This window comes from Lethenteron reissneri, chromosome 23, assembly GCF_015708825.2.
Source record: "Lethenteron reissneri isolate LAM-NWPU_2019-01 chromosome 23, ASM1570882v1, whole genome shotgun sequence".
In the NCBI taxonomy this organism is placed as follows: domain Eukaryota; kingdom Metazoa; phylum Chordata; class Hyperoartia; order Petromyzontiformes; family Petromyzontidae; genus Lethenteron; species Lethenteron reissneri.
This window is the reverse complement of record NC_083801.1, coordinates 22,675,467-22,690,487: the sequence shown is the minus strand read 5'-3', so window position 1 is coordinate 22,690,487 and position 15,021 is coordinate 22,675,467. Positions and strand designations below refer to the sequence as shown.

At 43.3% G+C, this 15,021-nt stretch overlaps 1 protein-coding gene across 9 annotated transcripts in view; it reads right to left on the bottom strand.

Moving 5' to 3' along the window:
• Positions 1-1,316: 1,316 nt before the first annotated feature.
• The window catches only part of LOC133346214 (condensin-2 complex subunit G2-like), a 32,500-nt gene continuing 18,795 nt past the window's right edge, over positions 1,317-15,021 (bottom strand). For 8 of the 9 annotated variants that reach the window (XM_061557732.1, XM_061557734.1, XM_061557735.1 and 5 more), the window contains 13 exons: positions 14,539-14,727; positions 14,175-14,245; positions 13,869-14,028; positions 13,016-13,177; positions 12,374-12,490; positions 11,607-11,756; positions 10,106-10,205; positions 9,250-9,557; positions 7,556-7,699; positions 6,778-6,881; positions 4,002-4,102; positions 2,710-2,812; positions 1,317-2,272 (listed from right to left, as the gene is read on the bottom strand). In XM_061557732.1, the coding sequence (XP_061413716.1) occupies positions 2,194-2,272; positions 2,710-2,812; positions 4,002-4,102; positions 6,778-6,881; positions 7,556-7,699; positions 9,250-9,557; positions 10,106-10,205; positions 11,607-11,756; positions 12,374-12,490; positions 13,016-13,177; positions 13,869-14,028; positions 14,175-14,245; positions 14,539-14,727 (1,788 nt within the window). In that variant the 3' untranslated portion in view covers positions 1,317-2,193. The remainder of the gene's footprint in view (positions 2,273-2,709; positions 2,813-4,001; positions 4,103-6,777; positions 6,882-7,555; positions 7,700-9,249; positions 9,558-10,105; positions 10,206-11,606; positions 11,757-12,373; positions 12,491-13,015; positions 13,178-13,868; positions 14,029-14,174; positions 14,246-14,538; positions 14,728-15,021) is intronic. The other variant, XM_061557739.1, reaches the window with a different exon arrangement.

Genomic DNA, 15,021 nt, shown 5'->3' with positions numbered 1-15,021 from the left:
CGGTTGATTGTTGGGTCACACTACTTGATGATCTGAGCAAATCTATGCGATTGAGTGAATGTTGAACTTATTTCGCACCGTATGTATCTCACCGTGCTAATCGGAGGTGCGGGGTAAGGAGCCCTCCACCAGCCGATCCAGCGAAACAATTTTCACGTGAGCACAACGCGCCAATTGTTATCGTTTCAGCTCACCTGTAAAGTGAAGAACAATCCTCACAACGAAATGTAACACTCAGTGGCGTAGTAACGACATCACCTCAGGGGGTACGGCATTCGGTCAGGTGGAGCCCCAATATTTGATTCGTCTCGCACGGTCGCACCTCGGGCCATCGGTCGCGGCTCATCTTCCCTAACCGCACTATTACGCTCACGGTCTCCAACATTTAGCGCTGTAGGGGCGCTCCGTTTTAAATAAGCTTTTGTTCTTTTACACTGTTAAAAAGTATCTCATCCACAATACAAGTTTTTATTTTGGATTAGATCGCGTAAATATTGTGTCGTTAAACCTGCCACCACCCGACACAGCCAACTAGTAAGGGTTGTCACGTAAACAGAACGTGGCCAATTCGTCACTAGTACAGCACTAGTGTGTAGTGTAGTATACTAGTACAGCACTAACCGGTGTGTTGGAGAGCCACGCCACAACATTTACAAACTGAGTACGACGTTTTGCCAGTAATTAACTAGCTTACAACTAAATGGCTCTCCAACACACTGGTGTGCTGTACTAGTGACGAATTGGCATGTTCTGTTTACGTGACAACCCTTACTAGTTGGCTGTGTCGGGTGGTGGTGGGTTTAACGACAGTTATACATTTATATACGCGATCTAACAAAAAAAACCTTTATTATGGATACTGGTCGCGAAAGCCTACGTGTTAAACTAATCTCATGATTGTCAAGGAAGCCCCGACTCGTAGCTTTGGCCACCAGGGGGGGGGGGGGGGGGGGGGCAATTATAGTTAACTTTCCGTTTGAAATTGCATCAAACATCAGAACAAGAACCACAAAGGCAGAGTAATAATACAGGAATCAGAATCCATTCCGACTTCCTGTATCGTTGTACTCATGCTCGATGTAGCTTCAAACTAAACGTATATAATTGATACATTTGTATTTTTCAACTAATTGGTAAGCTCATACAATAGTAAATTGGCGAGTTAAACGCATGTACACGTTACACAATGTGTTTGGCTGTGTCGAGCTCCCAATGTCAGATTTGGAGAGATCTTGACATGGCCTAACCCAAAAATCAATCATGGAGACGACACAAGCAAAATACCACAAATTACACCAAAACCCAGAGCACACGTGTGGTTTGTCTCATTTTAATTGTTTCAACCATGACCACATTTCATTCCCTTCTCCCAGTGACAGCCTCAAATGGCTGCACTGCCCCATCACCCTCTCATGGGCATCCCTCATTCTCAAGTTGTAGGGGTTATTTGACCACACGTCACCACGTTGATAAATATTTACAAGTGAAGTCATGGAGCATAGGCGTAGAGTATAACAATGGATGTTGTTGCACTGCCCACAATGCAACTCTGCAGTCTATAACGGCCGTTATTCACAGCGGATACCCATCAAAACATATCCGCGCTCATAACCAGCTCTCGTTTCTGAAATCTAACGAGATCGGCTGCGTTCTGGGTTATTTGATCAATGGCATTAGGTAATGTAAGCACAAAAATACACAAATAGAAAACATGGTGTTTTATATCACCTAAAATGTATGACAAATCGAGTGAAGGGATGCTCATCGCAAGTCACGGGACAACGTGGTCAACAAAAACATTTAGATGCACAGCGGGCAAGAGATGAAAATGTTGACTGTGAGGGAAAGGAATTGACCATATGTGCGTTGAGCATCTTTCTTACCGTACGTAGCCACCGTGCTAATCGGAGGTGCGAATAAGCAGCAGAGGACAAATGAAAAGTGAAGACGGGATAAAGAAGGTAGGCTTTTAAAGTGGGAAATTAAGATGAAAGGAAAATGTGTTTGATGTGCAGGTGAAAGCAAAATAAGTGAATGCCATTTACTATATAACAATGTTATGGATACAGCAATATAATTAATATAAGCATCTGCTAAATGCCATAAATATGGCACTACAGGACCATTTGATTTACTAAAAATTTACATTTTATATGCACTATGAAGAAAAACTTTGCATGCATATCCAGCTCTTCAGCCTTGTGTGTGAGCAGCTAAGGGTTGGGATGGCAAAAGTATTGACAGGATTCGTCGGTCCTCTTCATACAAAACCCTGAGAGATAGAGAGAGCAGTGAGCCAGCCTGTGCAAACAAAACCATGACAAACATAACTCGTATAAACAATTGCAACAATTTATGTGAAAACAATAGGAGTCAGAAGGATGACTCTCGATATAATGCACCAAGACATTTGCATAACTGCGGTGTTATCTGGACACTAATTAAATGGACACAGACTAACCCGATCTCGAATTTACACCTACACACCATGAAATAAGCCTGTCCATTTTCCCCAACGTGCACACACAATTTGTCCAACAATAACACAATATCCAAAAGTTTTCATGGAAAAATACACTAAACCTCACTGTCAAATTAGAATGGCCAATTAAACAAGACTGAATCTCAAAGCACAGCAGTGAGGCTCTGAGAAGTCCCAGTGGTACTTCCACACTGCATGCCTTGGAAGTTTACTTCCAAACAACGTACCTGTTAACTGTGCTGGATTCGTCCATCATGGAGGTGGCGTTAATGTCCAGCTGATTCTGGATGGCCTTGGCCAAGGAGCCGATATCTCTACCTCGCCCTTTGGCTGAAGGGGAGGGAGGGAGGTAGGTGCAGGAGCAGTTGTGTCAACCCTTCGCCGCACACAATCCCATCAAACCAAGGCCCCTGCCTCGGTGTGCACTCAAGCGAGACAGCCGTGATCAATGGTGTTGAATCGAAGACAAGATGACAAATGCACACACACTCTTCTCCAACAAGGGAAGGAAGCCTTCCCCATGTGTACCCGTCTTTGCTCCATCATCCTCTAGCACTCTGGTCACGTATGCAAGGGAGCAAATGCTCATGCGCGTACTTGGAATTGTATTAGACAGTTCTGGCATGTGAAGGCAAGCAGATGACAGTCTTGTGCGTGACTTGGAGGTAGACCAAGGATACGCAACAGCAAAGTAATTAGGAGTATCGCAGCTGTCGGGCCACATGCAGTGCTGACACCTCTTGTCTCGCACACCTCGTGGGCCACTGTCAACTGCCTGCCTCTCATACTGGGCAATACAAATCCAATAAATATTCAGCAGGCGCTGAATATGTATAGCAGAATTTTTTTTAAATGCTTCTTTTTTAGGGCACTTTTAAATTATGGAGACAGAATAATAATATTCCTTTGCAGATAATTGTATTGTATATTTTTTATTATATTTACTTCAAGTATTAGAAATTACCATTTCAAAGCCATTCAGAAAAGGGAAAGTAAAAAAATGCACTGCCAATTGGCTCTCTCTCCACTGTCAAGCAGAAATTTAAAATGTAAACATGAAAGGCAAATTAGTTGAAAGCTTACAAGGGTGGTCCCCCAAAGCAGGTCAGAAATCAGGCTGGCAAGAGACAGGTCACTGCCAACCCTTCCCATAGACACTTGTTGGCACCCAACCAGTTGGTACACTCATTACACTGTTGGACATAGGCCATTTGAGAGGTATGCACACACACATGGCACAGATGATAATGGGGGTGTGACAACTTGTCGACAGTTTAGTTAACCACATCACCTTCCACCCCAACATCGCCACCACCACCAACACCATGTCCCAATTTCCACATCACCTCATCAACGAGGCAGTGCTGGTTTAAGGGGTCTGGTCCCACCAGACTTGCTCTTCTCCGAGCTCACGGATTGTGTTGAACTTAATCAACGGACTTGTTATACACACCTGTGCCCATTCACATGGCAGACGGAGGAGTGCAAGGCTGCACCAATTACACATAGCTGCCCTTACCCTTGAAGATGGTGTGGATGATGTGTAACACAGACGTGATGTCCACGAGGCTTTGAAGCTCGTCCGAATGCACGAACTCCTCCAATTCAGACAGAAATGACCTGAATGTGCACAGTTGGGGTCGAAATGAGGGAAGTTTGATCGTTGGTAAATAAGAATATATGCACATTCAAAAATACACACAGACACAAAAACACACACAACATTTTTGCTAATTAAATGTGTCTCCCTAACGCATAGTAAGGACACCATCTACATTGGAATACAAGAATTTTAACGCCATAGAAAATGTGAGACAAGTCTGAAAAACACTGGAAAAGTGTAAATTTAAAAATGGAGTGAGGAATTGGTATTTACCGACATCTGTGAAGCCAAATATAGCATCCAATTTATGTTTGCTAGGCTCTTATTACAGGATTTTCTTACAACTGATTAAGCGAGGAATGACGAAGTGGAGTAGAGAGCAAATTAAGTAACAATGTTAGAAGCATTCAGATTGTATGGAATGAAGGAAAAGAACCCTTAAGGTAGAATAATTTAATGACCTTATGACATTGCCTGGTTTTGGCCAATACACAGCATTCTATGCAAGCCTAACATTACAGTTTGAAGAGGGACACTACAATTCATAACAGAAGGTGACAGATCTCAACACTTCTTGAAGCAAAATGAATTTTCTCTTTGGAGATTTTTTTTATTGCTGGTAAATATAGAACATGAAATTGGCTTTGTGCTTGTCGCTCAGCAATCATGCACAATCAAATTGATGTAAGCACATATAAACATTAACAGTTCAAGCTACATAGCGTTAATGCACATGCAATTTTTTTTTATCATTCTATATAATAAAATTATATGAAAACAATCTGTTTATTTATTCATTCACACTATACCAAAATATATTTCATGATCCCACCGTAATTCTATTTTCATTCCTTTTTTTCTGCACTGCACTCAAGGGCACAATTGTAAAAAGTTGTTTTTTTATCCAAGTACTATAATGGTAAAATTCATTTTAGAAGATGTACATAAAAAATAAAGGATCAATGTGGGTTTGACCTTTTCATCCCATTAGTAAACATGGGATGGGATACCATCAATTATGTAGAAATGTTTATTTAAATATTTTGGGCACTGTAAATTTGTCATTGGGAAATCAACACAGATTATTGCAAACATGCACATGCATGCGCACATACATAAATATGAAATAGGTAGAAAACATGCATAACAATGAGCTGCACAGCGGAGTGGCGAACCTACGTGCCTTTCAGTGTTGTATACATAATGGTCTGCATGGAAGTCAGTATTAAAATATTAAGACAATATCTACTGAAGATTATTAAAAACATGTTGTACTCTGTACAAAATAAATGCATTGATGTATTAACCTGAATGGTATACAATAGCCAGAGTTGGGAACATATCCAGTGAGAATGTTTTTTTAATAACCACTCTGCTTTGCTGTTTTTGTAAGTACGACCAATCATGCAGGTGTTTATGATAAAAGTACGAGTGACATACCATGTGTCTGTACTATTGCAGGCGTAAATATACTTCAGGAAGAAACCTTACCACAACGAGTGCCAGTTACACACTTATGTAACAAAAGATTCGGATAGGATAAAAACTCACACTTACCTGCACTGCTTGATTCTTAAGTACCATCTTTATGAATCCATAGAATAGACTATGTGCTTAAAGTTAATTGCACATTATGTGTAGTGACATCGCGGATGTCACTGTGTAATGCCGGCCCTGGAGAGGCACGGCATACGATGTACTCACATCGCGGACACCCCGTATATGTGGGTGTAGTACCGGCCCTAGAAAGGCTCAATAGGCGAGCGCTGAGACATAGCACTGAGTGGCACCACGCTCGGCGTGCAGTGACGACCCCTACAGGATGGGGTGTGAGTGTGTCAGCCATGGAATGGGGTTAGGCCATGGCACTCTGGTTGACCCCGGAGGACACGTGACTGGTAAAGTCTACACAGGGGCCCCAAGTGGGGGCTAGGAGTGGTCACGTGTCGGGGCGAGATCCTGCTGGAGGATTCGAGAAGGTGGTCGCGGCCAAGGGCGGAGCCAGCCACGACCAGTGAGGATATAAGCCGGGTCCCCAGAGGGGCCGGGGTTCAGCGTTGCCGTTGTCATCTGAAGATCTACGTTCGACGTCCGTGTCGAGTCCCCAACACGTGGACCTGGACCCAAGCTGGAGTCCTGTCCGTTGTAGCTACTCCCAGGGTACGTGTAGTTAATTTTACATTCTGTACAAAGCCTAAATGTGATCATAAATTCAAGACTGAACACTATGAATAATCAAGTGTGGGATATAGGTTAAAGTCAACATCTAACAGTAATACTCTTAAACCATTTTTTTAAGCCAAATCTAATGTGTGCAGGCAATCCATCCTCACTGCAATAAGTAGGTCTGCTTCCCAAACCCTGCTTCCTGAAATGCCGAATCTACTTCATCATATACACAAGTCACCGCTATTTATACAATTCCAAGAAGGAACTAGACCTCGCCAGTGAATGCATGTAATGATTTGCCCCCCATCAGTGCAATCAGATTCAGGATGAAAGTATTTTATTGCAATTGTGATAAATGTAGTGCCCCTCTTGGCTGCAAGAAGCATGTAAATCAGCTACACGCAGTAAATAAGAAACTAAAATAATTAATTTCACATTTACCTTGAATGTAAAACATATAAATAATCAATGGATACGTTGTTATGTGTCTACTAGACACTGTTAACAGTCTCTTTTTGCGCACCTGGTAATTTTATCGTTACGAAGCACGTTCGCCAGGATGCAGGCAGAAAGGGGGGGCATGTTGGACAACTTCTCCAGGAGCACGGGGGTGCTCTCCGCCATGTTCTGAAGTACAACACACAACGTGAGCTGCTCAACACTGTTTGGGAATCCGTATGCCTTGGAGATCACCAGTCTCACCCTGTGCACATCTGCAGTATGCTCACCTGTCGAACGATCATTTAAAAACCTCATGCCACAGCGAGAAAGAAACAATGTCAAGGTACATAAGCACCTGCATTCTTCTAAAGTTTACGCTCACACTCAGACCGTAAATATAGTAAGCAGCATATTGGTATATCACCACATGTACACAAAGTCATACAGTGTATGGCTAGCATTACCTGAATTGATTATCTTTAGCTGTTTGCATTAAACATCTCAAGTTATTGTCCATTAAAACTGTACTTACCTGAAATTGAAAACTAAGAGAAATTCCACTTATGGTCTCTAATATAGCCATCCACTATAATGGATTTTTTAAATCAAATTCTTCCAAGACATCAACAGTACCAAACTTTCAGCTAATGATAAAATTTGTGAGCATTACCAATCAGCTGTTCTCAACAATAATTTGCAGCGAGCCACAGCGCCTGACTAAAGCGGCACTCTGCTCATCGCACGTATTAGGTATACGCACACTCCTATACCTAATAGAAATCAGCGACAAAGTCCATAAACACAATCTCTCAGTCCGCCACTCTTCCTAAGGAGCAACTCCAGCCTTTCATCCCTCATACCTTTTGTATGATGTTCTTAGTTTCAGCAACCACAGCGACCATTGTGATTGAGACAATGTCATGGAAGAGGCTCTCTTGGAAGGCTCTCCACTGACATACGGTGGCCAATAATCCTGCAAGTGCAGGACCAAGCTCCAGCAGCACCTGTAACACCAACACATCCCCATGTGGGTAAGGGTGGTAAACTGGACAACCGACTTGAATACTATGCATACCACTAGTTTTTAATTTATTCAGGGAAGTACTGAGACCCATGTCATGAGGGTACTGCTTTAAGCTGCTACAACAATTCTTCCTTTAACGACACATTTATATATTTACGCAATCTAACCCCAAAAACCTATATTATGGTCTTCATTGGTAATATATACATGTGAAGGGAAACCACAGAACTGAAAAACAATCCCACTCATTAGAGAATAACGATTTAAAAAATCTGGACAAATAGGCCAGCAGCCTACTTGCATTTACTAGCCACCTAGTAGCCTCTCATGCACTTAATGATTTCGAAATGAACCAACTCTTCCCTCCAAAATTCTGAATAACAAGTGTGTTCCACTAGTCTTAGCTCAACGAGTAACAGATGGAGACTCAGCCATACTCCTGGAGGCAAGACATTTATTAATACCAACACACTAACACAAAGGGGTAAATGCCCCTTCACCAGATAACAACCTATGGTGGTGGTCCACCAGGCTAACTACACTAACTGCACTGGCAGTAGCTACGATGGACGGGACCCCAGCTTGGGTCCAGGTCCCCGTGTTGGTGACTTGTCTTTGGACGTAGGGCGTAGAACGTAGAGTCTTCAGGATAACAACAGCAGCCGGTCCCACTGGGGGCTCGGCCTATATCCTGTGTGGCGGGGCTCGCTCCGCCCCTAGCCACGAACACCTTCTCGAATCATCGAGGAGCATCTCCAACTGGACACGTGATCCCCCCAGCCGCCCTTTGGGGGTCCCCGGGTAGGCACCTCCGGTCACGTGTCCTCCGGGGTCAACCAGAGTGCCATGACCCCTTTGCAACCCCGTTCCGTGGCCGGCAACCTCGCACCCTATCCTCTAGGGGCTGGCACTGCACGCAGCGCATGGTGCCATCCGTCGCTGTCAATTAGTGCTCACCTAGCCCCGCTTAGGGCCGGTACTGCATCCACATTCCAGTGGTGTCAGCGATGTCATTACATCGCACGCCGTGCCTCTCACTGCCCGGCTTCACACAGTGACATCCCGCGATGTCACTAAACAGATATGAATTGCCTTCCACATCCCTTCACAACTCAAATGAACACTGTACTAACAAGAGTGTCACCTCCTACACAACACTTGCTATTCAATTCCCATTTTTTTTCCAATATATACACATATACAAGTGCTGTTAGCGAGCACACTAGGCCGCCTGTCTCCCTCGTGGCGATGTTTACACAATTCACTAGGTACCCATTGGAGGCTGAGTCGACCTAGGGGAGGCCCAAAACCGGTTCAAATAATTACCACTGGTGTTGATCGTGGGCAGGAATCGAATTTTGGGTCGCCGGATTTGTAGTGCAGCACACTAACCGCTAAACTACCACTCCCTACATACACATATATACCACACACAGCACATACATCCACAGATAATACGCATCATCAGCAAACAGCCAGAAATGTTAATCGAGAGATTAAAAACATTGACCCTGTGGTTAAGGGGGGTACCTGTTGCGCGACATCCGCCTGCTTGCGGGTACAGCGGCCCATCATTTGCAGGAGCTTTTGGAACACTGTCGGAGCAACCTGCACGAGTTCTCTGAGCTTCTCCTGCGAGGCGGCGATGGCGCTACGTGCGGCAGCATCAACGACAGGTTCTGCCCTGCTCCGGGCACGTGTCACTCTGGCCTTTGCGTTCTTGCCGACGGCGCTCGCTCCGGGCACCTCGGTCGAGTCCTCGTGGTCCTGGCACAGACAGTGCCTCAACACGCTCTGCAGAAGTTGCAAACCCAGTGGCAGGCACTGCACTCCTTTATCTGAGAGCAATCGTGGGAATTAAACAGTTGTGATCATTATTGTTGTGTTCAAGGTGTACAAGGAACTGTTCGAAAGATTAATTAATGAAAACAGAATCACTTCATGAAAGCACAATCAGAAGCCTATTCAAGACTCAGAAGTAAGTTATCAAGTTGCTGCTTCAGTGAACTTTTCTGAAGAAGGCCATTCGGCCACAACGTCAAGATAATCATTAAAAAGGGTTCATTTTAATTAATGTGTCACGTTTTGACTTCAGAAGCTATTTTATTATATCTTAAAGAGCCATTCTCTGATACAGGGTCGTCCACTCCTCGCTAAATATTCAAAGTGAATATGTATTAGTCTCATTACATAATGCCAATGGCACATAACTATGAAAATCGGTGCCAGAAAATAAGTACAGATGTATGGTGTTCAGAGAATAAAAACTATAAATGATAAAACAATGAAGGCACTGTTGCAATATACTTTTTCGGTGCCTCATGATGTATGATAATTTACGAAAGGAGTGAATTGTGTGCTATACAATATTATTGAGCTCTCTTGCCTGTTTCCACCACACTGATGGTGAATTCCAGGCAATGTCCAATAAAGTCAGGGTCTGCAAGCCCCACAAGCACTATGTCCTTACAGGCCTTCAGATACACCTGTGAAAGACAACATCAGGATTCAGTGGTCAAAGCTTGAAAGAGTAGAGGTTGGAGGTTGGAATGACCACGGGACAAATGTTGTACGATGCTGCTGTAATTATTTTACGGCGATACAGTAGACAAAACACTTAGCATGCAGGACACAGCATTCATGCGGCATGTAATTCTCAGGAAACTTGACTCATTATTGCCAACACACGAGTTGCTTACAGGAACATGCTTTCTTTGATGTCTGGCTCATTAGGCACACACTGGTGTCAACAATGCATAGTTTATTCATTCAGTATATTTTCCTGTGTTATTCATGTTGAATGCTGTGGCTGTGAAGTGTGCTCATGAGTGAAACACTACCACTTCGCTGCACAAGTCACTTGCCATGGGTGTATATATACGTGTGTAGGTATGTACACTTCATATGGGGAGTGCAAGTGCAGTGGATAGCTCATTGCGCTAACATTTTGACAATCCAGGTTTGATTTGTGGGTATGCAGAGAAGTGGCAAGGACCGGGCATTGCTTATGTAACACAGTCAGATATTAGCATCTATGCAATGTTTTGATGTGGTAAGACAAAGGTGATAGAGCATTGGACTGTCCCCACCACTTTCTCATGTTCTACACAATAGGGGCCTAAATTGGTGCTAACTAATATCATTTATCCAATGCAACCAAGCTAAACAAATATCAAAACCGATGCACTTCTTAAATAAAAAAAATTGTGGAATTCATTACGCATTGTGATCTTGTCCACATCCTGCAATAAACGGCAATGCATAGCTGCTGAAAGTGCCTGTCTGGGCAGCTCACGGATATAGCAGGCATTCATTTAATAAACAACAAACGTACTTCATTGTGTGCACACGAGACAACAAATGTTTTTTTTTATGTTTACACGGTATGTGGATATATATATATATATGTCCTTGGGTTTAATTTTTTTTGCCAAACTGTGTAAGTGTAACAATGTATATGAAATTAAGCATAAAATTCTATACACAAACAGCCATGCAATGTTTACAAAAATAACCCTTCAATCAATGATTGTTTTGTAAAAACCACTGATGGCCTGATATGCAACTAGTTACCAAGAAATGTAATCTCCATATGTAATTGTTTAAAATCCATAACAATCACACGCAATTTTATGCACTGCTTAAGCAGTCCTTAGAACTTTAATGATGCATCAAAAAAGATGCAGAAATTGAGATATATAATTAATTGGGAGCTGAACAGGCCCTGAGACAGCAAAGCCAACACAAAAAAGCTATCATCTGGCAGTGGCTTGAACATGGCAGTTGGTGATAAATGTAATTCCGACAGAAGCGATTCCAAAAGAAACTGAATGACTTGTAACCAAAAAAAACAATGAAACTACAGATTCTCATTAAGCATTCCTCACTGTTGCAATGTCGAGTGCGAAGCTCGCTTGAGCCTCAGCCTTGTTGCTAGCAGTGTCGTGTGGAACCTGGAGTGCGCACAGCACGTACTGCACCACCCAGCTGCTTGTGCTCTCAAAGGAGGCCTGAATCGCGCGGCCTTCTCCATTGTGCTGCCAAATACAAACAAACATATGTACACACTATAATAGAGGTTTTTGGGTTACACACTGCTTACACACACACAATACATAAGTACACAGCCATACTAGTTATTGCTCGCAAAATCCCTGTCATCGGACTGGGTGCTGTGTCGCACTGGCCATCATCATCATTTCATCACTCTAAACAATATGATACCCATGACTTGACAACACCAAAGCAGGGCAGGGAAGTACCTGCATTTATCGTGTCCATCATATCATGGGTGGCATTACGAGATAGGTATTACCATTCAGGTACTATCAATGTAATTACTTAAAATTACCTGGTCATTCAGTGAATGCAATGCTTTTGAATTGCCTACATTACAATACTGTGGAAGTACTGCTCATACATTGACTTATATTGAAGTTATTGTGCAGTATGGCAATATAATTATTACTCCGCTAAAATAGGCCACAGCAATCAGGGCATTTATTTATATATTAATATTCATTTAAATGGTTGATGAATACAATTTTTAAGTGGTATCCCATATTGACGCTGCTTTGATAAATGAAGACATGCACCATGGGCTGGAATTGGGATCGCCTGTTTGTCCCAGGCTCTTCTCCACAGGGATGCTGACCTTATGGTGAATGAGGATCTGTAGTAGACAGTGCAGTCGGAATGCACGTAAGGCCGTCGCACTTGCAGTCTCCACGCCGATCGCCTTCGGGTTTTTAAGGAAGGCTCGCAGAGTGTCCTGTATAAGAGTGCAGGGAGAGATTATCAGCAAATTAAACCACTTGCTCGCTCTTTGTACTTATAAGCGTCGCAAAGCTTTGCCGTCTCTCTCTGTTGCCTTACAGTGCTTAAATAGAGGTGACATGGCCAAGCAGTAGCGCATTTGCCGCTTTTTTCAGAGGTTAGTGATTTGTGACCGCCATGTTCAATACTGCGGGTGTATGCACCGTTTACTCCGCAGTGAATGTTAAAGATCCCATGGCATAATTCAAAATAGCAGCCATATAAGCCTGCATCTTGGTACAAATAAAAAAACTACACGTAAATTACTTTTGGTAAAACACAGCACTATCATTCCCTCTTGGCAAACTATGTCAGTCTGTGAAACAAAGTGCCTTCATGATAGTCTTGCACCATAAGAATGGCACAAATACCAAATGTTGTAAATTGTTATATAAATCAAAAGCAGACATTCACAGAAATACAACCTCATTCCGTTGTACTACCCCATTTGTTTGTGCGAATGTTCGAGTCACGTAAGCACCTTTGAGGTGGCCAGTAGCTCAGTGAGAGCATTCAGCTTGTGACCAGAATCCAGCACAGAAGCGCAGCACACAGGTGAGCGGAGCATGTACTCTGTGTACTGCAGTGCCAGGTCGGGCTTTGGCAACATGGGTACACTTATCCGCACTCGGTTGACTCTTGTCTGATGGGTGACAGTTGCAGATAGGAACAGGTCAAGTTCGGACAATGAAACATTTCAGTGCGAGTCTAAATCCCACAAGCTATTTTTACACCTGCGAATTTTGTTAGAAAGATTCGTGATTGAAGCAGTAATAGTTGAAACATGAGCAGCACTTTTTGCGATGGTCATACTCATAAACAAGAACACTGATGGAAAGAGGTGGTATAACTTTTCATTGAGCAATAATAATATATTTTATATAAGTACTCATGGCTCTGTATAGTTCCTTGGTCTTTGTGTTCCGATTGGCTGCCGTCAACTCACTGCTCAGCGCGCCTTTTGATTAGCTAATGGCGACGCTTACCCATCACGTTGCATGAGTGGGGCGGCGTCGAGGGCGGGGGGCATTTGTGCGGAGAGGGGGCTAAGTAGGAGGGAGGGGCTGCGGCGAGGGGGGGTGCTGGGGATTGTCCCACGCAAGGGGGGACACCCAGTGGTGGGGAGGTGGGGGGATATTGGGGGTGGGGGGGGGACCATCCTTGAAAGACGGGTACATACACTATTTAGTCAATGAAATAGTATCTGTAAATGCTAATGGTAAAAATATTGAAATAAAAAGTCGTTGAAAATAATCATGACAAATATTTATTGTTAAGTAATGTCAATTGAAAGGTTATTCTATCTTTGCCCCCTTGTTATCTCTCAGACTAACCTGTGGAGAATTTTGGCCCAGATTGGCAGACAGCCATTCTGTAATGAGCTCCAAAACGTGACCCGCCTGGCCCCAGCAGCACATGCAGTCCAGCAACGGTGTGAAATCCATGTCATCCACACCCAGTTCAAAGGCACGTAGCCGTGACAACACGCTGCCACTGCCACCGCCACCAACCACACAGGCAAAAAAACGATAGATCAGCGATTGATGGAACCGTGAGCATACACAAAGCTTGAAACTGGTGAGGTATTCTGTGAGAAGTAACTGGAAAAAAAAGTATTAAAGTATTTCACCAGCCCTCACCTGAAAGTAGGGATGGTGTTGGGAGGCATGTAGGAAGCAAGAATGACCAGTGCCTGGTAACAGCGCTCGTTCTATTTTATGGAAGAAAACAGTGTAGCAGCCAAGTTGTTCAACCCACGAGACATGCAAGATTTTTGACACTGAAGTACTCAGAGAAGGCAACACACAGTGTCATTCTGATGAAAAGATATGTATATGTACATATGTAAATGAAAAATAACTTATATATATACTCGGTAAATATAAAAACGTACCCATGTTTTATCCCTTTAAGCCGACTTGACAAAGCAGACATCTGAATGAGGACTGGCATGCTTAATTCTAATTACAATTTGTATTCAAAGATGTCGCCCAGCATAATCACCTTGAACGTTCTGAAGTAACCGGGCACCACGTCGGAAAACTTAATCACGAGCTGCTGATACACGCGCGGGTTTCCCAGTAACACTTTGCGAATGCTGCTCCACAGGATGACCACCACCTCTAGCAAGCTGCCCACTGTCGTCAGGTCCTTGGCGAGAGGTACGTCCTCATCATCATCATCATCTTCCTGCTGGAAGGCACATGCTCGAGGGTTCAGCATGCGACGCTCACGTGCAGACTGCGCTGATGCAGGTGTTGATGCGCAATTCCCACATTACCTGAACACTTACAGCACTAAAGCCGAGTGAGCCACGTGACAACAGTGTGGTGATATGACAGAATTAACAGGTGAACACAATAATTTGGCTTAAAAATTACAATTCAGGAAGGACTAGTAGGAGTGTAAGGATGAATGAAATGATCAACTAAAATTGATTATTACTCTCTGATATGCATGCAATAATTAGTTTGCGTGAGAATCAAT